The sequence below is a fragment of the Schistocerca piceifrons genome, chromosome 7, assembly GCF_021461385.2.
Source record: "Schistocerca piceifrons isolate TAMUIC-IGC-003096 chromosome 7, iqSchPice1.1, whole genome shotgun sequence".
Lineage (NCBI taxonomy): Eukaryota > Metazoa > Arthropoda > Insecta > Orthoptera > Acrididae > Schistocerca > Schistocerca piceifrons.
In genome coordinates this window covers 65531007-65554705 of record NC_060144.1, presented here as the reverse complement: position 1 = coordinate 65554705, position 23699 = coordinate 65531007, and the positions used below count along the sequence as shown (strand labels likewise).

Here is a 23699-nt window from a genome sequence, read left to right as displayed (position 1 = left end):
GATATATGTACCAAGTTTGGTTCAAATCAGTCAAGTGGTTTAGAAGAAAATGTTGAACATTCGTACACACATACATACATTCATTTTATAACATTTGTGGATTTCACACAGATGATTTATTTGGCTATATAAGATGCGTTTTTAGCTTCGGTTCATTCAGTTGTGGTGTAAATACGATACTTACAGATGAATATGTGGATACAGAGAAAGGATGTCATACGCACATGTTTATTTTTGTGCATTATTTCATAGTAATTGTCTGTTCTACAAACTGAAAATGTTACTGAGAACGGAACTATCAGATGAGGAGATAAGGTAATTATCGAAGCTGTCTTCTGATTCTGAAAACTCACCTAGTGAATGTGAATCTTCCAGCGATGCTGATAATGAGGCAGATATCTCTGAAAACTCAGCACTACACGAAAATGATGACCATGAAGAATCTCTTTTCGAAGATGAGGAAGAAGAATTTAGTGCAAATTCCGTTGAGTGTGATATACTGTTTTCTCGTAATGGGAATGAAATATGAGCTACAGCTCCACAAGCTGGAATTTCTGGTATCGGGAAGGATGTACTGTAAAAGACCAGTGACCTACAGGTTATTCGATTAGAAATTGTGATAATGAAAGCTCATGTTTTATGTTGTCCTTCTGCGTACCCACCATTGACAAAGTGTTTATGACAACAAACAAGGAAGGTCGAATCGTTTACGAGGATCCGGTGGATGCAGAAATTCACGAAATGAAAAAGTTTCTTGGTGTTCTGATCCTGGCTGCAGTTTACAAGTCGAGAAATGAAGATATCGGTCAACTTTGGAGTGTTGAGAACGGCCGACCACTGTTCACTGAAGTTACGTCACGCAATCGCGTCCGTACTATTCTGAGGATGTTGCGCTTTAGCAGTGCATCATACCCACCTGAACATAGTTCAAGTGGCAAACGGGAACCGATCAGTGAAGTTTTTGAGATGTGGGAAATTATCCTTAGGGATGCCTACAGTCCAGGATGGTGCATCATCGTGGATGAACAGTTGGTCAGATTTCGAGGTCGCCGTCCATTTCGACAATACATTCCATTAAAACCTGTTAGATATGGAATAAAGTTCTGGGCAATTTGTAACAGTGTAACAAGTTACTGCTGGAAGACGGAAGAAGGAAAGAGGAAGAAACCAGAGCCGTGCAACTTGGGGAGAATGTTGTGAAAACACTTGTGAATCAACTTGAAAAGTCTGGACACAGTATCAAGTGTTATAATTTTTTACATCTCTCGATTTACGTCATTATTTGTCATCAGAAGGTCTGATACTAGTCTGTACTATCCGTAAAAGTTAAGGTGAACTGCCTACCGATTTTATTACAGCTAAAGGGTCTTAAGTATACTCCACATTACTTGGTTTTTAAGCAGATGTGGTAATAGGGTCTTATGTTAGTAAGGAAAACAAAGTCGTTACCGTCTTTAGCTCTCTTCATGACCAACCAACGGTGTTATCACCACGAATAAAGGAGACTGAGGTTATAATGACATAAAATGCCACAAAAGACTGTGTTCACGCCATAGACCAGAAGACGCGTTGCTAAAGTGTGAAGAGAAAAACAAGGCGCTGGCCACGGGTGGTTTGGCTCTGAGCACTATGGGACTTAACTTCTGAGGTCATCAGTCCCCTAGAACTTAGAACTACTTAAACATAACTAACCTAAGGACATCACACACATCCATGCCCGAGGCAGGATTCGAACCTGCGACCGTAGCGGTCGGCCGGTTCCAGACTGTAGCGCCTAGAACCGCTCGGCCACTCCGGCTGGCTACGGGTGGTTTTCTTCAGCATTATAGATGTAAGTATAATGAATGAATACATAACTTGGAAAATGCTGGCTACCAATAAAAAATGAGACGTCGGAGTTTCATCATCAATTTGGGAAAACAACTAGCAGGGGTAAAGAGTAACACCGGATCCAGGAAGGGCAATGAAGCTAAAAAAAGGTGAGGCGACGATGTGCATAACGTGTAGAGAAGAGAGATAGAAAAAGTCAAAGTACATATTATAAATGCACCAAACCCGATGGCCTACAGGGACCATCCGACCGCCGTGTCATCCTCAGAGGAGGATGCGAATAGGAGGGGCGTGGGGTCAGCACACCGCTCTCCCGGTCGTTATGATGGTATTCTTGAACGAAGCCGCTACTATTCGGTCGAGGAGCTCCTCAAGTGGCGTCACGAGGCTGAGTGCACCCCGAAAAATGGCAACAGCGCACGGCGGCCTGGATGGTCACCCATCCAAGTGCCGACCACGCCCAACAGATCTCACGGGAACCGGTGTATCCACTGCAGCAAGGTCGTTGCCATTTAAACCTTAAAAGTCGTTCAAATCATAAGTAGTCGAAATAGTCAGTTTGTGTCAACTGAAACAACATGGGCCTTAGAGGCCCTACTGGTAGGCAACAGTATAAAGACTTTCTGGTAAGCAGAGAGTTAACAATAACATGTTCCACGTTTTCAAAAAATTATTCTTTCTATCAAAAGTGTCATGGCTTTTGCTAGCATGTTAAATTTTAGTTTACAATTCCATCAAGCTACATTGTAATTTTAATAGCCGAAGATTTTCGTCGACCACAGTCTTAACTTTAGTATGGTTACAAGGGCGATGTACTGTAGGACCATATTATGGAAATGGAAGAGGATGTAGATGAAGATGAAATGGGAGATACGATACTGCGTGAAGAGTTTGACAGAGCATTGAAAGACCTGAGTCGAAACTAGGCCCCGGGAGTAGACAACATTCCATTAGAACTACTGACGGCCTTGGGAGAGCCAGAACTGACAAAACTCTACCATCTGGTGAGCAAGATGTATGAGACAGGCGAAATACCCTCAGACTTCAAGAAGAATATAATAATTCCAATTCCAAAGAAAGCAGGTGCTGACAGATGAGAAAATTACCGAACTATCAGTTTAATAAGTCATAGCTGCAAAATACTAACGAGAATTCTTTACAGACGAATGGAAAAATTGGTAGAAGCCGACCTCGAGAAAGATCAGTTTGGATTCCGTAGAAATGTCGGAACACGTGAGGAAATACTGACATTACGACTTATCTTAGAAGAAAGACAAAGGAAAGGCAAACCTTCATTTCTAGGATTTGTAGACTTAGAGAAAGCTTGTGACAATATTGACTGGAATACTCTCTTTCAAATTCTAAAAGTGTCAGGGGTAAAATACAGGGAACAAAAGGCTATTTACAATTTGTACAGAAACCAGATGGCAGTTATAAGAGTCGAGGGGCACGAAAGGGAAGCAGTGGTTGGGAAGGGAGTGAGACAGGGTTGTAGCCTCCCCCCGATGTTATTCAATCTGTATATTGAGCAAGCAATAAAGGAAACAAAAGAAAAGTTCGGAGTAGGCATTAAAATCCATGGAGAAGAAATAAAAACTTTGAGGTTCGCCTATGACATTGTAATTCTGTCAGAGACAGCAAAGGACATGGAAGAGCAGTTGAACGGAATGGACAATGTCATGAAAAGAGGGTATAAGATGAACATCAACAAAAGCAAAACAAGGATAATGGAATGTAGTCGAATTAAGTCGGGTGATGCTGAGGGAATTACACTCCTGGAAATTGAAATAAGAACACCGTGAATTCATTGTCCCAGGAAGGGGAAACTTTATTGACACATTCCTGGGGTGAGATACATCACATGATGACACTGACAGAACCACAGGCACATAGACACAGGCAACAGAGCATGCACAATGTCGGCACTAGTACAGTGTATATCCACCTTTCGCAGCAATGCAGGCTGCTATTCTCCCATGGAGACGATCGTAGAGATGCTGGATGTAGTCCTGTGGAACGGCTTGCCATGCCATTTCTACCTGGCGCCTCAGTTGGACCAGTGTTCGTGCTGGACGTGGAGACCGCGTGAGACGACGCTTCATCCAGTCCCAAACATGCTCAATGGGGGACAGATCCGGAGATCTTGCTGGCCAGGGTAGTTGACTTACACCTTCTAGAGCACGTTGGGTGGCACGGGATACATGCGGACGTGCATTGTCCTGTTGGAACAGCAAGTTCCCTTGCCGGTCTAGGAATGGTAGAACGATGGGTTCGATGACGGTTTGGATGTACCGTGCACTATTCAGTGTCCCCTCGACGATCACCAGTGGTGTACGGCCAGTGTAGGAGATCGCTCCCCACACCATGATGCCGGGTGTTGGCCCTGTGTGCCTCGGTCGTATGCAGTCCTGATTGTGGCGCTCACCTGCACGGCGCCAAACACGCATACGACCATCATTGGCACCAAGGCAGAAGCGACTCTCATCGCTGAAGACGACACGTCTCCATTCGTCCCTCCATTCACGCCTGTCGCGACACCACTGGAGGCGGGCTGCACGATGTTGGGGCGTGAGCGGAAGACGGCCTAACGGTGTGCGGGACCGTAACCCAGCTTCATGGAGACGGTTGCGAATGGTCCTCGCCGATACCCCGGGAGCAACAGTGTCCCTAATTTGCTGGGAAGTGGTGGTGCGGTCCCCTACGGCACTGCGTAGGATCCTACGGTTTTGGCGTGCATCCGTGCGACGCTGCGGTACGGTCCCAGGTCGACGGGCACGTGCACCTTCCGCCGACCACTGGCGACAACATCGATGTACTGTGGAGACCTCACGCCCCACGTGTTGAGCAATTCGGCGGTACGTCCACCCGGCCTCCCGCATGCCCACTATACGCCCTCGCTCAAAGTCCATCAACTGCACATACGGTTCACGTCCACGCTGTAGCGGCATGCTACCAGTGTTAAAGACTGCGATGGAGCTCCGTATGCCACGGCAAACTGGCTGACACTGACGGCGGCGGTGCACAAATGCTGCGCAGCTAGCGCCATTCGACGGCCAACACCGCGGTTCCTGGTGTGTCCGCTGTGCCGTGCGTGTGATCATTGCTTGTACAGCCCTCTTGCAGTGTCCGGAGGAAGTATGGTGGGTCTGACACACCGGTGTCAATGTGTTCTTTTTTCCATTTCCAGGAGTGTAGATTACGAAATGAGACACTTAAAGTAGTAAAGGAGTTTTGCTATTTGGGGAGCAAAATAACTGATGATGGCCGAAGTAGAGAGGATATAAAATGTAAACTAGCAACGGCAAGGAAAGCGTTTCTGAAGAAGAGAAATTTGTTAACATCGAGTATAAAGTGTCAGGAAGTCGTTTCTGAAAGTATTTGTATGGAGTATAGCCATGTATGGAGGTGAAATATGGACGATGAATAGTTTGGAGAAGAAGAGAATTGAAGCTTTCGAAATGTGGTACTACAGAAGAATGCTGAAGATTAGATGGGTAGATCATACAACTAGATTTGTGGAAAAGAGGAGTTTGTGGCACAACTTAACAATATGATGGGACCGGTTTGTGGGACATGTTTGGAGGGCAGCGCGGAGGGTAAAATTAGTAGAGACCAAGAGATGAATACACTAAGCAGATTCAGAAGGATGTAGGTTGCAGTAGGCACTGGGAGATGACGAAGCTTGCACAGGATAGAGTATCATGGTGAGCTGCATCAAACCGGTCTCAGGACTGAAGACCACAACAACAACAACACGGTTATCTATTATTTTAAACTTTAGACGTGCTTTCTAAAGACTTTTTGGCTTTCATTGAGAGATCAATCACGACGGCTGAAATTTTCAATCAGGTCGTACGCAAATTATGAGTGAGGTCATATGAGGATGACGATGATACATGTTCGTCCGTTGGAAGGCACCGTTTATCTAATCTGCTGGTGTTACCCGACAGATGTCGGCTAAGTAATGACACCGGGTTTCACAACCTCCCTTCTTTCCTTTATCGCCCATGTCCCTAATACAAAGCCTATACACTGTGGAAGAAGAGAACTAAAGGACTTGAAGAAACAAAGCGTTTCCAATTATCCAATGGACATACTCTTGGTGTATCTTTCAGTGAAATGCCCCTTGTCTTGGGTAGATAATTCATACGAAGTAATTTGCTCCTCATGACTGATGAACTTGCAGTCAACACTTCGTACTCGCTGCATTAGTTCCTAATTACTGGTAGAGACGTATTAAACGTTAAGTGATTTTTTTCTTATCTACCACGGAACATACACTGAAGTTGTCTGGTACTAAAATTTACTGTGAGCAAGCTCCGTCGTTAACAACAGCTCGTCGTTCTCTTTTCCGTGTGGAACACACTGAGACGACGTTTGGTCCTACAAGGACAATTAAGACCTGCTCCCACCGTGTTCTGCTATCTCTAAGTTGTGCAGCAATTTACTCGCGTCTGCATAGTCCACTAAGTAATCGAAAGAGACGACTTGTGTGGGAATTAAGGAATTAAGGGCTCGGTAACAGCGACTCAAGAAGTTAGTCTTAATCGATTTCGACCACAGGCTGCAGCGTCTCTTTTGTGTGTGTGTGTGTGTGTGTGTGTGTGTGTGTGTGTGTGTGTGTGTGTGTGAGAGAGAGAGAGAGAGAGAGAGAGAGATAGAGAGAGAGAGAGAGAGAAAGAGAGAGAGCGCGGAAGAGGGAGAGGCTGAACTTAGCGGCCTCTGTGTACTGTAGTTACGGAATTTTGCATTGGAACGAAGTCAGTTCCATGCCTACGCTGCAGTGAAATTATGGATTAGCAATTTTCGTGTCACATAAAACGCACTGAACCAAATATTTACACTGTCGTAGTGCGAACATACTGGCGCACATATTCTTAATTTGTGCAAATGCATAATATTACTGGTCCGCCAATTCATGTCCATCGTTTTCCAACCAATATCACTTCCTGTAAGCCATGATATTAGGCGATCTTTCAGTTTTAAAGCTACTGAACCATTGATACGTTAGTCTCTCCAAAGGATGAAGAAAATAATATACACACATACCTAATAAAATGTTAAGTGTCATTTCTATAACGTCCACCCTGCTATACATTCACCGTTCCGTTTCATTGATAGACACTTGGCGGGAAAATAATAATCACCTCACTTTGTATTCAACACAGACAACAATGGTTAGAACACGTCAGTCTGACGACTATGAACTGTTATTTTGTTTTGATACTCCTCATATCAAATTTGAACTACTTTAATATACCTATTAAGTTGTAATACGTTGCTGGTATTACGCCTTAGACATTGAAAGAACTTTTTCTTGAAAGTAGGCTATTGTAAAAATTCCAGAATACATTAAAGATTACCACTTTCTGGTAGTTGAGATTTTAATTTATTTTTAATGCATTTACTTTTCTTAGCCTGATTATGTCTTTTAAGTCTTCTCTTATACCAGACCACCTACTTAAGTAAACATTACAGTATTTACAGCACAAGGGAGAGGAGGAAAAGAGGGGTGTGGGCTGGGGGAGAGTAGAAAAGGTGGAGTACACAGCATTAGACGTCCCTTATACTGTTAAAGTTGCACTATTTACCAATCAGTTGCCGCAGGGGCCTCACCGCTCTTTGTCGAGTTCGGGCTTGACTACCACGGGACCCCACCCTTTGCAGCATTATTTCCCCTTCGCGCTGCGTGCCTATCCTCTTGCTATTCTTTTTTCACCTCCATCGGGGAACACATCTGGGATGTTTTTTGGGAATGTGGTTTGTGTTTTCAGTAGCCTGATATCGGAACTGTCTCTGCAATGTTTTTCGTTCCTCTTTCCTTTCTTCGTTCTCCTTCTCCTATTCTTCCTCCGCTTCGGCATTTGAGGTTTCTCTTTTTCTTCTTCCTCTCTGTGCTCTCCTGAAGGCCGCCCCACTCGTCTCATGTGTTACAGGTGACTGGATAACGCGTAATCCCCAGCCCGGGGTCGAAAGGTAAAGTTCGCATGCACCCCCTGTTACAGGCCAGGCCCAGGAGGGGTTTTTGCCTGAGCTGTTACCTTCCCAAACTGCCAATTGGTCCCTCTATCAAGTGTTCGGGAGGTGTGACCTGAGGTGTGAACAATCACCTAAGGCCGATGCGCCTCCTTCTGAGGGGGCCCCCCAGTTGGAAGGAGCTCGCCATAGGTGATGCTGGCAATCATGGGGGACTCTTTCACAATCTGCCAATCCTCTCCTTCGCAGTCTATGTCTCCTAAACGGAAACGAAATGAGGCTGACGACTCAAAGACCCGTCCAGCTGCACCACAGTTTCCTGTGGTTTCGCGTACTTTGCAACGGTAAATCCGTTTAATATTCAGAAAGGTGCTGATGCAATTGCTGAGCCTGTGAAATCCTGCTCTCGTTTACGCCTTGGCATTTTGCTTCTGGAGGTCAATTGCACGCTGAATTCTTCGCATGGTGTTATATACACTAGGCTGCTCGATGCCCTGACTGAGGCAGAAATCCAAACGTACCTGTCTGATCAGGGCGTTATTGCAGTCTATCGGGTGATGAAAAAGGTAGATGCATCCTTTGTGCCCACACGCACTCTTTCTCTGACGTTTGTCAGAGTAGTGCTTCCGTCCAAGATCAAAGCAGACTGTGAAGTTACCAAAGTCCAACCATACATTTCGAAACCGATGCACTGCTACCAGGGTCATCACTACAACCATACTTAAATGTCCTGTCAATACCCAGCCAAGTGATTAACGTGTGGTAGGGACTCTCATGAGGGTCATTGTCCGCCTCCTTCTAAAAAAAATGGTTGAAATGGCTCTGAGCACTATGGGACTTAACTTCTGAGGTCATCAGTCCCCTAGAACTTCGAACTACTGAAACCTAACTAACCTAAGGATATCACACACATCAATGCCCGAGGCAGGATTCGAACCTGCGACCGTAGTGGTCGCCTCCTTCTCCCCACTGCATTAATTGCAATGACGACCATGCAGCCTCATCCCGAGATCGTCCCGTGTATCTTGATGAGTGGGCCGTCCTGCAGATCCAGGTGAAGGGGAAGATGCCTTATCCCTTTGCTCACAAGCTGTTGGCCAGTCGGAAACGGTGCGTTTTACCAACCAATACTTACAGTACTGTTCTTGCTGCATGCATCTCGCTCCACGAAGGACATGAACATTCAATCGTGCGATCTCATCGCAGTTGTAAGTGTCACGGTAGTATCCGCCTCTCCTCCTCCTCCTCCAGCTTGCAACAAGGTACCAAACTTTCCTGTTACGGGGCGAAGTCAATTGCTACACCACCAGAAAGACCAGAAGAATATTCCCGTGACTATTTCTTATGTCCCTCCAGTCAACAAAAATCTGAATCGGCATCTGCCATCCACAAAGACTCCAAGAAATCAAAGAGATGCAAGCGGTATTTTCCTTCGACGACTCAGAGGTACTCTTGAACGGTTTCACAACGTGACACCAGGCCGACCTCCGTGTCGCCGGGGTGCACCGCCAACCATTTTCCTGCTTTGGACTCTACAGACCGACAGAGGGAGAATGCTTACGCCTCTGTAGACCTCGTGGAGCAGGAACTTACACCCTCCGCCCATGGAAGCAGTGAGTTTTCATAGGCTGGCACTCTGAAGTGACACCTTTTCATCTTTTCCTTCCTCCCCTTTCCATGTCACGATTCTTCTCAAACGGAACATTCGTGGCTTTAGATCCAAGAAAGAGGAATTACGGCTGCTCTTGGAATCACAGAGTGAACTTGTTCTTTGCCTCCAGGAAACGAAATTGAATCCTCACGTCCGCTTTGATCTCTTGCATTTCTTTCCAGTCCACTTCCTCACTTCACCTTTTCCCTTTGTACCGTTCACGTCCCTCTGTCATTCGATGTCACCGGGCAGACTTTCCCCTGCTTATTGGGCAACTTCCTCAATACTTTCTGTTGCTCGGCGTCTTTAACGTACACCATCCCCTGTGAGGTTTTCCCAGAACGTGTCCGTGAGGAGCCTTCTTGGTTGACCTTCTCAATGAACTTAGTCTCATCTGCCTTAACATGGGAGTACCCACATTCCTTTTAGACTCCATGCACACCTACTCACGTTTGGACCTCTGCTTCTGCACTGCCCAGTTTGCCCACTGTCTCATTTGGTCCGCCGGCCGTTGTGGCCGTGCGGTTCTAGGCGCGTCAGTCTGGAACCGCGTGACCGTTACGGTCGCAGGTTCGAATCCTCCCTCGGGCATGGATGTGTGTGATGTCCTTAGGTTAGTTAGGTTTAAGTAGTTCTAAGTTCTAGGGGACTGATGACCACAGATGGTTAAGTCCCATAGTGCTCAGAGCCATTTGAACCATTTGAACCACATTTGGTCCGTTCTCTCTGACATGTGTTCAAGCGACCATTTCCCGTTCGCACACCTAAACGGCCGCTTTCAAGGCCGATTGGCGGTTTTACTTCTTCCTGGTGACCTTCGACGTTCAACATTTCCCAGTTGTGATGACCAGGTAGACTACCTTACCAACATTATCCTTACCACCATAGAACATTCAATTTCTTGCACTTCATCCTTACCTCACCGTATCTTTTGGTGGCCTGAGGCATGCCGCGAGGCAGTTCACACGCAGAGACGTGCTGTCCGCGTTTTTAACCATCATCCAACGACGGCAAACTGCATTCCTTGTAAAGAGTGCCCAGTCTCGTCGCATTCTTCGGCATAGCAAAAAAGCTAACTGGATTTCATTTACTAGTTCTTTTAACCCACTCCCTCTTGTGTCATGTGGGCTAACCCCCAATGGCTCTCTGGGGTCGAGGTCCATTCCCCAATTTCCGGCCTGACCGTCGCAGATGATGTCAATACCTTGGTCCGTTATTTCAAGGAGATTTTGAGCTCCACCCACTACCACCCTGCCTTCCTTCATCGGCAACGAGTGGAGGAGACTAGGCTGATACTTTCTCTTCTCCTAATCGTTAGTGCTACAGAGCAACGTTTACTATGCACGAGCTAGATCATGCTCTCATTTCATCCCGATCCTCCGTCCCAGGGCCAGACGATGTTCACATTAAGATGTTGCAGAACCTTTCTCTTGTCGGCAAGCACTTACTTGTTCATACATACAATCGCATCTGGACAGGGGGCATGTTTTCCAGACGCTGGCGTGAAATCACTGTCACACCCATACCTAATCCTGGTAAGGAAAAACACCTTCCTTATAGCTACCGCCCCGTTTCTCTCACCAGCTGTGTGTGCAAGTTGATGGAACGTATGATTCATTCCCAGCTGGTAAGGTGGCTCTATTCTCACAATTTGCTGCACAAGGAATTTCGAGCACGCTGTTCTGCAGTTAACCATCCTGTCACTTTGTCACCTCATTCCATGGATGGCTTTCTGCCGTGTTTTTCGATTTGGGGAAAGCCTATGACACCTGCTGGTGGACTGGTATCGTCCATACTCTCTATACATTGGGCTTCCGAGGCGGCATGCCCTGTTGCCTTCAGGAATTTTTAAAAGACCGAGTTTACAAGGTACGTGTTGGTTCTGCCTTGTTGGACACTTTATCCAGAAAAACAGTGTGCCTCAGGGTTCCATCCTGGGTGTTGTCCACTTTGCTATTGCCATTAACCGTATTGTTGCCTGTCTTCTAATGGGCAACTGCAGCTCCCTTTTCGTTGACGATTTTGCCGTCTATTGCAGTTCTCCACGAACTGGTCTCCTTGATCGGCGTCTTCGGTGTTGTCTCTATCCTCTTTACTCGTGGAGCATCGACAATGGCTTTCGTTTTTCCACCGACAAAACCTTTTGCTAAAATTTCTAGCGGCGCAGTTGGTTTCTTCACCCGTGTTTATGCTTGTGGATGTTACTCTTCCGTTCGTTGAAACTACGAAATTCCTGGGGCTCACGCTCGATAGGAAACTTTGTTTCTCTTATCTGACCGCCTGCTGTAACCCGTCCCTCAATGTCCTACGAGTCCTCAGCAGTACTTGGCTCCGTTTGTACCGATCTCTTCTCCATTCTAAACTAGACTACGGGTATATATATGAAGATGGTATCTGTTCTTTCAGACATGACCGAAAACGGTGTGCCTCAGGGTTCCATCCTGAGCGTTGTCCATTTTGCTATTGCCATTACCCGGACATGTCCGAAAGAACAGATACCATCGGTGACCATGCACCTAGTTAGAATGAAATTGCGATGAAATTAATACCCATATCTGCATATAAGCGTTGATATAAGTCAACGGAGACAGCTGAAATTGTGTTCTCCGACCGGGACACGAACCCGGAATCTCCTGCTTACATGGCAGGCGCTCTGTCCATCTGAGCCACCGAGGACACAGAGGATAGTGCGACTGCAGGGACTTATCTCTGGCACGCATCCCGCAGGACCCACATGCCCAACTTATTGTCCCGCACTATATTCATAGCTCCCCTGCCCATTATACTCATTACTCGCGGCTTTTTGCCAATCCCCGTAAGAGTTTGCCCACTGTTTGTGTAGCCGCACGGAAGTAGATGGTCAAATAGCTGGTGAGCCTCACTCATATATATATATACACTCCTGGAAATGGAAAAAAGAACACATTGACACCGGTGTGTCAGACCCACCATACTTGCTCCGGACACTGCGAGAGGGCTGTACAAGCAATGATCACACGCACGGCACAGCGGACACACCAGGAACCGCGGCGTTGGCCGTCGAATGGCGCTAGCTGCGCAGCATTTGTGCACCGCCGCCGTCAGTGTCAGCCAGTTTGCCGTGGCATACGGAGCTCCAGCGCAGTCTTTAACACTGGTAGCATGTCGCGACAGCGTGGACGTGAACCGTATGTGCAGTTGACGGACTTTGAGCGAGGGCGTATAGTGGGCATGCGAGAGGCCGGGTGGACGTACCGCCGAATTGCTCAACACGTGGGGCGTGAGGTCTCCACAGTACATCGATGTTGTCGCCAGTGGTCGGCGGAAGGTGCACGTGCCCGTCGACCTGGGACCGGACCGCAGCGACGCACGGATGCACGCCAAGACCGTAGGATCCTACGCAGTGCCTTAGGGGACCGCACCGCCACTTCCCAGCAAATTAGGGACACTGTTGCTCCTGGGGTATCGGCGAGGACCATTCGCAACCGTCTCCATGAAGCTGGGCTACGGTCCCGCACACCGTTAGGCCGTCTTCCGCTCACGCCCCAACATCGTGCAGCCCGCCTCCAGTGGTGTCGCGACAGGCGTGAATGGTGGGACGAATGGAGACGTGTCGTCTTCAGCGATGAGAGTCGCTTCTGCCTTGGTGCCAATGATGGTCGTATGCGTGTTTGGCGCCGTACAGGTGAGCGCCACAATCAGGACTGCATACGACCGAGGCACACAGGGCCAACACCCGGCATCATGGTGTGGGGAGCGATCTCCTACACTGGCCGTACACCACTCGTGATCGTCGAGGGGACACTGAATAGTGCACGGTACATCCAAACCGTCATCGAACCCATCGTTCTACCATTCCTAGACCGGCAAGGGAACTTGCTGTTCCAACAGGACAATGCACGTCCGCATGTATCCCGTGCCACCCAAATTGCTCTAGAAGGTGTAAGTCAACTACCCTGGCCAGCAAGATCTCCGGATCTGTCCCCCATTGAGCATGTTTGGGACTGGATGTAGCGTCGTCTCACGCGGTCTGCACGTCCAGCACGAACGCTGGTCCAACTGAGGCGCCAGGTGGAAATGGCATGGCAAGCCGTTCCACAGGACTACATCCAGCATCTCTACGATCGTCTCCATGGGAGAATAGCAGCCTGCATTGCTGCGAAAGGTGAATATACACTGTACTAGTGCCGACATTGTGCATGCTCTGTTGCCTGTGTCTATGTGCCTGTGGTTCTGTCAGTGTGATCATGTGATGTATCTGACCCCAGGAATGTGTCAATAAAGTTTCCCCTTCCTGGGACAATGAATTCACGGTGTTCTTATTTCAATTTCCAGGAGTGTATATATATATATATATATATATATATATATATATATATATATATATATATATATATATATATAAAGATAGTTTCTATTCTTTCCCTGCATTCGCACTATCTTCTGTGTCCTCGGTGGCTCAGATGGATAGAGCGTCTGCCATGTAAGCAGGAGATCTCGGATTCGAGTCTTGGTCGGTGTATGCATTTTCAACTGACCCCGTTGACTTATATCAATGCCTGTATACAGCTAGCGCTATTCATTTCATTGTAATTTAGACTATGGGTGTTTCGGTTATACATCTGCTTGTCCGTTCCTCTTACGCCGTCTCAATACTAGCCACCATCGTGGCATCTGTCTGGACACTGTCTTGTACCTTTTACATTAGCCTCGTTGACAGGCTTTATGCAGAAGCTTCCGAACTACCACTGTCATACCGCCGTGATTTTCTCCCCTGCCTGCCATGTCTGGCCACCCATCCTATACTTCCTTCTTCAATGACTCCTTTGATCGCCACTATGGAGCGCTTCCCTCTTCTCTGTTACCTCCTGGAGTTTGCTTTAGGCTATTGCTCCGGCGACTTAACTTCGCGCTACCTGACACTTTCTCAATGGGTGTGTACTCTTCACCACCACGGTTTCGTGCACCAGACCATGTTCACCTTGGACTTCACTCGCTTCCCAAGCACACAACTAGAGACTCGCTCTATCACCGGAAGTTTCTCGACCTTCGCACGGAACTTTGCGGTAGTGCCTTTGCCTTTGTGTACACTGATGGCTCTAAGACTAACCGCGGTGTCGGGGTGTGCCTTCGTCGTTGGCTTGCGGAACACTGCTCAGTATTTACAATGGAGCTCTTCGCCCTGTATCAGGTCACGCAGTACATCCAGCGACACAGGCTTTCCAATTGCGTCATTTGCTCCGACTCCCTGTGTGCCCTTCAGAGCCTCTGTGTGCTGTACAGTATCCATCCCTTAGTGCAATGGGTCCAGGAAAGCTGTCACTTGCTCACTCTTGACGGAGCCACTGTGATGTTTATATGTCGGTCCCTCGTCACGCCGGTCTGACGGGTAACGAGACCGCTGACGCTGCTGCCAAGGCTGCAGTCCTCGAACCTCGGCCTGCTAGTTCTTCCATTCCCTCCGGTGATCTCTGTGTTGCCGTCTGTCAGCAGGTGGTGTCACTTTGGCATTACCATTGGTCCTCCCTTCATGGGAACAGGCTCCGGGGAACTAAGCCTCTCCCAACGGCTTGGTCGAACTCTTCTCGGCCCTCTCCCCGCGAGGAGATCATTTTAGCTAGGTTGCGTATTGGGCACTGTCTTTTTAACCATCGACAGTTGTTAAGTGGTGAGCCCGCACAACTTTGTGCTCATTGTCCTCAACCGTTGACGGTTCGGCATTTCCTGATGGAATGCCCTTTTCTTAATCATTTACGTTCTTATTTATGTTTGCCGTCTGAGTTATCGGCCGTTTTAGCGAATGAACGCTGGCTGTCGACGGCATTTTACTTTTTACCCGTCGTAACAATACGGCGAAGGATATTTAATCTTTAGTTCAGGACTTTCGTTGTCTCTGTGGAATATTTTATAGACTTTTCTATAAGTCCGTGTTTTTAGCTGTCTTTCCTTCCGTCGACTGGACTTAACGTGTAGTCGTTTTTAACTTCTTTTTGTCTTTGTGTTCTGCTGTTTTGACATGGGTGTGTATCACGCTAGTTGTTCGTGCGTTCTAAAACAATACAAACAAACAAACCAACGAATCAGGGTAAGTATTTTAGGCGTCCCTTACAGAAACTGAAACAATAATGGAAATTTTTAACATTTTTATGTATTGTCCTCTCTGAATTTTTGTAGGTGATGACTTTTCTGAAAATAATTAAGATCGACGTTTTACCTCTACATTGTGCGGTCTTCCAGACTCTGCAAATTAACTGTGGTCCACCAAAAAGTAATGTTTCAAATGGTTCAAATGGCTCTGAGCATCATGGGACTTAACATCTGAATTCATCAGTCCCCTAGAACTTAAAACAACTTAAACCTAACTAACCTAAGGACATCACACACATCCATGCCCGAGGCAGGATTCGAACCTGCGACCGTAGCAGTCGCGCGGTTCCGGACTGAAGCGCCTAGAACCGCTCGGCAGGCTAATGTTTCATTTTTGCCGTGTAGCCTGTACTCGGCGATAATAGTACCTTTAAGCCTCGTCCTACTGCGACTTCTGTACATTGGCAATCCTTTTCTCGTATCGTGTTGATAAAGAAGTTAGTTGAATAACTTTTGTGTTCAAACCTATACTCTCCTTTTAAAAGCGTAGTTTTCATAACTAAGCTTTAATATGGTTGATTCGCTCCAGAAATGACACGTAGAGCCTGAAGAATCCAATTAAAATAATTAAACGCAGTCTAATCTTCCACTTTCGTGTACGACTTAAAGATATGTCTTTTTCGCTCCTGTTGCTATGTACAATTTACAATAAGCGATTAAAATATAGTAAAGTTTATCATCAAAAAATAAAAACTGCTTCTTTCTTCTCTTCCATACACCGTGAAGATGTGCAAGAGCGCGAACGAGAAAAAGACGGCAATTCTCGAACCCATCCCGCGACAATTATCGAACCCAGATTCCACATTCTGGAGCTGAGCATAGAAGGTGAGCCGATCTTCAAACTCATTTTGTATCCAAAAGGTACAATTCTGAACATGTGTTTCTTATGACAGCTGTATACATGGTACCCTCTGTAAGCCATAGAAGGCTGTATTAGAAATTGTGAGAGATATAAATCTATGACGTTTCCAATAAGCCTAGAGATATATATTGATGGAAAATGTAAAACAAACGGAGGAAGTTATGGTGGCAGCGAGTAAAACCACAGAACACATTTGAATGCGTACATGTATCACGCGCGATGTTGGAGCGTAGTAACTCTTTAACTGTTTGGAGAAGAATTTTTTCCCTCGCAGTATTTGATTTGTGTATCGGTATCCAACAGCGTCAGCTCGAAAATATGCATTTTGGGAAGAACAGAAGCCAATGCCCAGAAAAGTTAAGGCGTACGTAATTTAAAACAGAGCAAAGAGTTCTCGCCCGAGGGCGATGTACATTACAGGGACGAAACCCTTCCCGAGAAATGAATTGCTTTTTTAGTACCGCGTTCGGTCCAAAACACATCTGAAATATGTCGCCGTGCCAGAGACCTGCTACAGGGACCATTTTCAGGAGGCAGGTCACGATACGACTTGGGCGCCAAGGGAATTTCTTGTGGGCAGGCGGGCAGACAAAACGATTCTGGCACTACGTCTTGTGCCGGCGCGCCAGCGCAGCCAACAACTCGAGATTCATCGCGAGCAGCGTTCTCCGCCATTAAATACGTAATATATAATTGGCACGTTACGGTATCGCCTGCGTAAGCCGGAATGCGTCACATCCGCTCTGCTGGCGCAGAATGGTTCTTGGCCATCAGTGTGGCTCCAGAAGCAGGGAGGAACAGAGGAGGGGCAGCGGATAGGTGCCAGAAACATAATGTATGGCGGAGGTGCACGACCGAGAAAACACACGCCACCCGAAGGCGCGTGGATTCTGCAACAACAGTGCTTTATTCGAGCCTTGATGTATGCTCTCTACATGCAGTATATCAGGTGTGTGGTAACCATTGCGAGAAGGAAAATAAGAGTTCGGGGCCAGAGAATGGTGTTAGGTTAAGTATGTGGCACAAAGTTGGAGAAAAACATGCCTTAATACGACGGTAAGAGTGAATATAGTTGTAATGTTTGTACGACAACATTTGCTGGATTTATCACCTTGGAAAAATATACAGGATGAGTCAGCAGGAAAGGTACTTGCTTTCAGCAGTGATGCTACTGGTAATTCTGAACAAACAACTTTAAATGAACGGTTGTCTTTTTCTTACCCGTATCTAATATACAGCTGTTTGTAAATCACAGGCGTCAGTTGCAAGATCGTCTTCACCAGCTGTCACATGAGAATACAACCAGAGCAACATTAGGCTGCGTAAGTAGTAGCGTAGTGGCGGTGTCACTCCACTTTTGATATCAAATCGATGTGCAAATCAATTAAATTCATCAATTAATCACCAACGCCCATCCCCGCCCAACCACGCTCCCGACACGCCCACCCACTCCCCCAGATGACGTCACATGTTTTCTCAGCTGCACATGTGCCCCAGCCCTTCTTCCCCCTCCCCCTCTTCCCAACCTACCGTACTGGCGGGAATTTCGAATTTTGGTGGGAACTTCGAATTTTGCTGTGAATTTCGAATTTTCGTGGAAATTTCTTTGTCCCAGGGCTGTACTGACATGAAATCCTACTCCCCACCTGCGAATTCATGGGAAATCAAAATTGGCCGTACCGTTTTCGGGACTCGAACCCTGGTCCTCCTGGGTGGAAAGCTCAAGTGTACCCCCCTAACACGATTAAATCCCCAGAGGCACTTGCTCAAGTGTACCCCCCTAACACGATTAAATCCCCAGAGGCACTTGCTCATGTGTACCCCCCTAACACGATTAAATCCCCAGAGGCACTTGGAATTGACGGGAAATTAAAAATGGCTGTGCCCTTTCTGGGATACGAACCCTGATTCTACTTGATGGAAAGCCCAAGTGCACCGTCTAGCACATGGAAACCGTCCAGATGTGGAAGAGGAAGGTTAGGTTAGTGTACTTTATTTATTTTTGGTCGGGAAACTGACCCAAAGATCGATACGAATTACGTAATTCATCAAAAAGATCGGGCATAGTTACAGAACTATATGCATAGTGCTACACAACGACAGCATAAAAGCGCAGTACAGCCCAAAAACTGACGATACCACACAACTGGTGACATGAAATGCGCCGCACCAAGCGAGATCTTCCCTCTCACGCAGCCTAACGACACAACCACGACACATGCACCGCAAGGCCACGTGTTCAGCGGTCTGCTATGTTGGCAGCTTCCCCAACTGCTCTGTCCTGAGGACAAGTCAGTCTATCATCGTCTCAGATTGAACAGAGAGTGTTTTTCTAAAGCTAGCAATTGCAACCATTTTGTTCATCCACTTGCCGGCAAACACAAGATGTTTTTGAAAAGGTGTCTCTACTCGTTGCACAGAATTTCTTTTTTTTTTTGTATCTCCCACAGCAACTGCCTAACCAACAAGCAAAAGAACGAAAAGTTAGCGTCTTCCTCCCCAGCTCTGTCCTAAGGAAAACAGGAACATCCATTTCGACGGTTGCAGCTGGCATTTGGCGTGGCAGACTATCCATCTTTGTGAGAACGAACAAAGCTATGCCGCCCGACCAGAAAAATGGTGCCATTCGGGAGGACGACGGTTCAATCCCGCGTCCGGCCATCCTGATTTAGGTTTTCCGTGATTTCCCTAAATCGCTCCAGGCAAATGCCGGGATGGTTCCTTTCAAAGGGCACGGCCGACTTCCTTCCCCGTACTTCCATAATCCGATGAGACCGATGACCTCGCTGTCTGGTCTCCTTCCCCAAAACAACCCAACCCAGAAAATGGTGCATTTGCGCTAGGTGTTGGCAGATGTACTACATTTACAAGCAATTTTGAAACATGGAACGATAAGTGATGTCGTGATCGCATGCATAGAAGTGCATAAAATCGATAAAATGATGGAAAATACGTAAAAATTGAGGGAAAATACGTCGAAATGCAAGGAAATTGAGGGAGTACTTTAAGTCTTCTGATGGTGTAGAACAATTCTTGTACATGGAAACGAGTAAACGATGGTAAGAGGAATGCGGGAGAACGACGAGATCGAAACACGAGGAACCAGGGATACAATCTTTTATTTTTCGTCGAGGCAACATTCTACTGTAGGTCCATTGAAGTAATAGTGACGCGCGCGAGTTGACTGCTGTCTTTGAAGATTTCTGGAAAAAAGAGAACCATCTTCCTCTAAACTTAGTAGCGTATGTGTTAAAGGATGACAGAGAGTGGTTGGAGTGATAGCGTGAGATGGAGCTGTCGTCGTCGGCTGATACTCGTATCCGAGTTTTCATTTCTCTCCTGAGATTTCCTTTGTCACGGTTCAGGCGTGGAAGTGTCGTTGATGGCTTAGCAATCCAATCCTAGCGTGGAACAGGTGGCCACAGACATTACAGCTGATGGAAGGTGGAGGACGTGGCTGAGCCTGGAGGAGTTTACGTCTCTGGCGGTTGTCATTCTCCATTCTTCGACGTTCCATGTCAAAGTTTAGAAGAGCATTTGAGGTAACTGAGCGCCAGCGACTTCGGTCTTCTGCTATTGGGGACCAGTTACTCGGATCGATGTTCAAGTTTTTCAGATTTTTCTTGTACTGATCCTTATAACGTTTGAGAGGGGCACCTCGTGGCCTTTTACCTGTGCTCACTTCACTGTACAGCATTTGGCGTGGAAGTCTGTCATTTTTCATCCGCTGGACATGTCCGACCCATCTGATGCCCAATGATAAGAGCTTCCATGCTATGCATTTTTGCTTTCTCTAGAACAGCCCTGTTGGATATGAAGTCATCCCATTTCAGGTTCATGATATATCTTAGCTTCTGTTGGTTGAAGCGTTCTAGTTTCTTCAGATCGCAGCGATATAACGTCCAGGTTTCGCAACCATATAGCAGGGTGGAAATGACTACAGCTTTGTACACCATCAGTTTGGTGTACAGTGTTAGGTCTTTATTCAGGAAGACACGCTTTGTAAGACGACCAAATGCTACATGTGCAGCACGTAATCTATTCTCCACATCTTTTCCAGATGAGCAGTTGGATGACAGTATGCTTCCCAGGTAGAGGAAATGGTCCACTTGTTCCAAGAGTGTATCATAGATGGATATGCTGAAGTCAGGAACGGAGGAGCCAGGAGTTGGCTGCGCCATCACCTTTGTCTTTGGAATATTGATGGAGAGACCAAATCGTTCGTACGCCCTGCTGAAGGAATCAACTGACAGCTGCAACTCTGCAGGTGAATGAGCTGGAGAGGCATTGTCATCAGCATACTGCAGCTCTGTCACACGAGTGGTACTGGTGAACCTTTTTGAATGGAGTCTGGACTGGTTGAATAATGCTCCATCAAACCTGTACTTTAGTTCTATTCCTGCATTGTTTACGGTTGTCTCGTAAAGCATAGCTGCCAGATACAATGCAAATAATGTAGGTGCAAGAACGCATCCTTGTTTAAGCCCACTTGTTATTGGGAATTCACCAGTCATTTCATTCTGGCAGAGGACCTGTCCAGTCATATCAACGTGGAGAGCTTCAATCAGGTCAACAAAATGTTCAGGGCAGCCGAAGCGTTTTAAGACCATCCACATGGCTTCTCTGGCAACTGTATCAAAGGCCTTTTCTAGATCGTAGAAAACAAGTAGTAAAGGCTTTTGCTGTTCTCTGCACTTCTCCTGTAGTTGTCGTGCACAGAAGATCATGTCAATTGTCCCTCTTGAAGGTCGAAACCCGTATTGAGACTCAGGTAGTATAGTCTCTGAAAGTGTCTGGAGGCGATTTAAAAGGATTCTTGCAAAAATTTTTCCAGTGACAGAGAGTAGAGATATTCCCCGGTAGTTACCACAGACGCTTCTGTCGCCCTTTTTGAAGATGGTGACAATTGTGGAGTTCTTCAAGTCAGCTGGTACCTTGCGGGTTTCCCACATTATTATAATAAGTGAGAAGAGTCTAGTTTTTAGAGGCAAGCCGCCACCCTCAATAAGCTCCATCGGGATGCTGTCAGGTCCAGGAGCCTTCCCAGGTTTCACACTCTTGAGTGCCTTGCAAAATTCTTGAAAAGTTGGAGGATTAGCCAGCCAGGGTTTTGGAGGGTGCTGTGGGACATTTTTGAGAAAATCTCCTGCGGCAGTAGAAGGGCTGTTTAACAGTGAGCTGAAGTGCTCTTTCCAACGATTTAAGATGTCCTGACTTTCAGTAAGAATGATGGAGTTGTCAGCAGCTTTCAGTGCTCCTGATGAGGAGCGGATAGGTCCATACAGCTCTTTAATACCAGCGTAAAAGCCACACAGGTTCCTTGCATCAGAAAGATTTTGGAGTTCTGTGGCTTTCTGTTGCCACCATTTGTTCTTGATTACTCGTATTTCACTTTGACATTTCTGCTTGAGTTCTTGAAAGTGTGCTTTCTTTTCTGCGCAGGATGGATCTTGAGCAAGGGATAGGTAAGCATCCCGCTTTGCATTGATGATGGCTTGGATTTCTCCGTGGTTGTCATCAAACCAGTCACTTCTTTTCCGTGCACTACAACCAACAACATTCCCAGCAGTTTCTTTGATGATGTTCTTTAATGTGGTCCATTCTTGTTCGACGTCATCTGTGGTTGCTGGACCTTTGTTAAGTTGTTCAGACAGTATGTCTTGGAAGTGTGAGCGAACGTTTTTGTTGTTCAGGTTGCTTATGTTGAATTTTCTGCGTGGTGGGTTTGAAAAGTGGGATCGTGGCTTGCGATACTTTGGTGCTCTCAAACGGCTGACTAAAAGTCTATGGTCCGTCCAGCACTCATCGATGTTCAGTGTTGCTTTTGTGATGAGAATGTCTTTCTTGTCACGCTGTCGCGTAATAACGTAGTCTATAAGATGCCAATGTTTGGAGCGTGGGTGCATCCATGTGGTCTTATAGCGGTTACGCAAACGGAATTGGGTATTGGAGATGAAAAGCTCGTGCTCAGCACATAGACCAAGAAGTAGCAACCCATTTGCATTGCAGTTTCCCACCCGTTGTTTACCCATGACATCTCTCCAAAAACGGTTGTGCCTTCCCACTCTGGCATTGAAATCACCAAGTAAAATTAATTTATCTTGAATGGGTATTTTAGAGAGAGTACTGTTCAGTTGGTGGTAGAACTGATTCTTTGTGTCTTCATCACTGTCTAAAGTAGGAGCATATGCAGAGACGAAGGTGATGAATCTGTCTGAACAAATGGGTACTCTAAGAGTCATCAGTCTTTCATTAATTGAGACAGGTGTAAGTCGAAGATCTTTCACTATTTTCGTTTTTACGGCAAATCCTGCACCATGGATGCGTGGTTCTCCTGCATCCTTTCCCTTCCAGAAGATGGTGTACCCTGAACGTACCTCACTAATGTGTCCCTCACCTGAGAGTCTTGTCTCACTCAAGGCAGCTATGTCTATATCTAGACGGGCTAGTTCTTGGGTGATAAGAGCGGTTCTTGTCTCTGGTCTGTAATTGTTCACGTCCAGGAGGGTCCTGACATTCCATGTCCCTATTGTCATAATCATTTCATTCTTCTTTTGTTTACGTCCGCAGTATAAGGAGTGACCTACTGGGTGCGGATTCCCAGCCCGGTTCAAGTGTGACTTCCGATGTTTAGCCCACATTTTCTAGGGCCTTCCCCATTCAGGGTGGGCAGCGGTCATCCTAAATAGGCCTGCCCAGTCGCAGATGCAGGACCGGATTCCCGAGTAGTCACACGGGTTCTCAGGAAGGCGACCATCACACACCTGCCGCCAGTGTGCAGGTCCAGACTAGTAGCTTCCAGCCTCACTCGGAGCCTGCTACCATCGTCCTTATCCCATCGCCATTGGTCTTTAGAGAAAATGACAGGAGAAATTGCCATTTGCGTGAATTTCTTTAAAGTGGATTACAGCTTGCGAGGAAGTGACCCACACACTATAATTCTGGAACAATTCATCACGGCACATATGTATGTGACATGTGACTTCAGGTACCAGAACTGCAACGAACTGCCGCGAGCTCAATGATGGCTGAGCGGCGCCTTTACAGCCAGTTCGTCTGGCATGACCTCTTCCGCCTCCACGATCTTTAAGAACCTGGGATATAAGATTCTTCTTCCGCTCGCTTCGCCGTTGGGTCGAAGGGTAGATAATAGATACTAGAGAGGAAAGTGAAAGACACCCTTGGGCCTCGGAAACCTAATACCGTTGGGGTCGAAGAAACCAAGAGTTGGCCGAGGGGGGCCGGATAGGAAAG

General features: G+C 46.7%; 1 protein-coding gene across 1 annotated transcript in view; it reads right to left on the bottom strand.

The window, feature by feature from the left end:
- LOC124805422 overlaps positions 1-22981 on the bottom strand; it is a 56415-nt gene extending 33434 nt beyond the window's left edge. The window contains exon 1 of the mRNA XM_047265984.1: positions 21380-22981. Within this exon, the coding sequence (XP_047121940.1) occupies positions 21380-22981 (1602 nt within the window). The remainder of the gene's footprint in view (positions 1-21379) is intronic.
- Between the last annotated feature and the right edge of the window lie 718 nt (positions 22982-23699).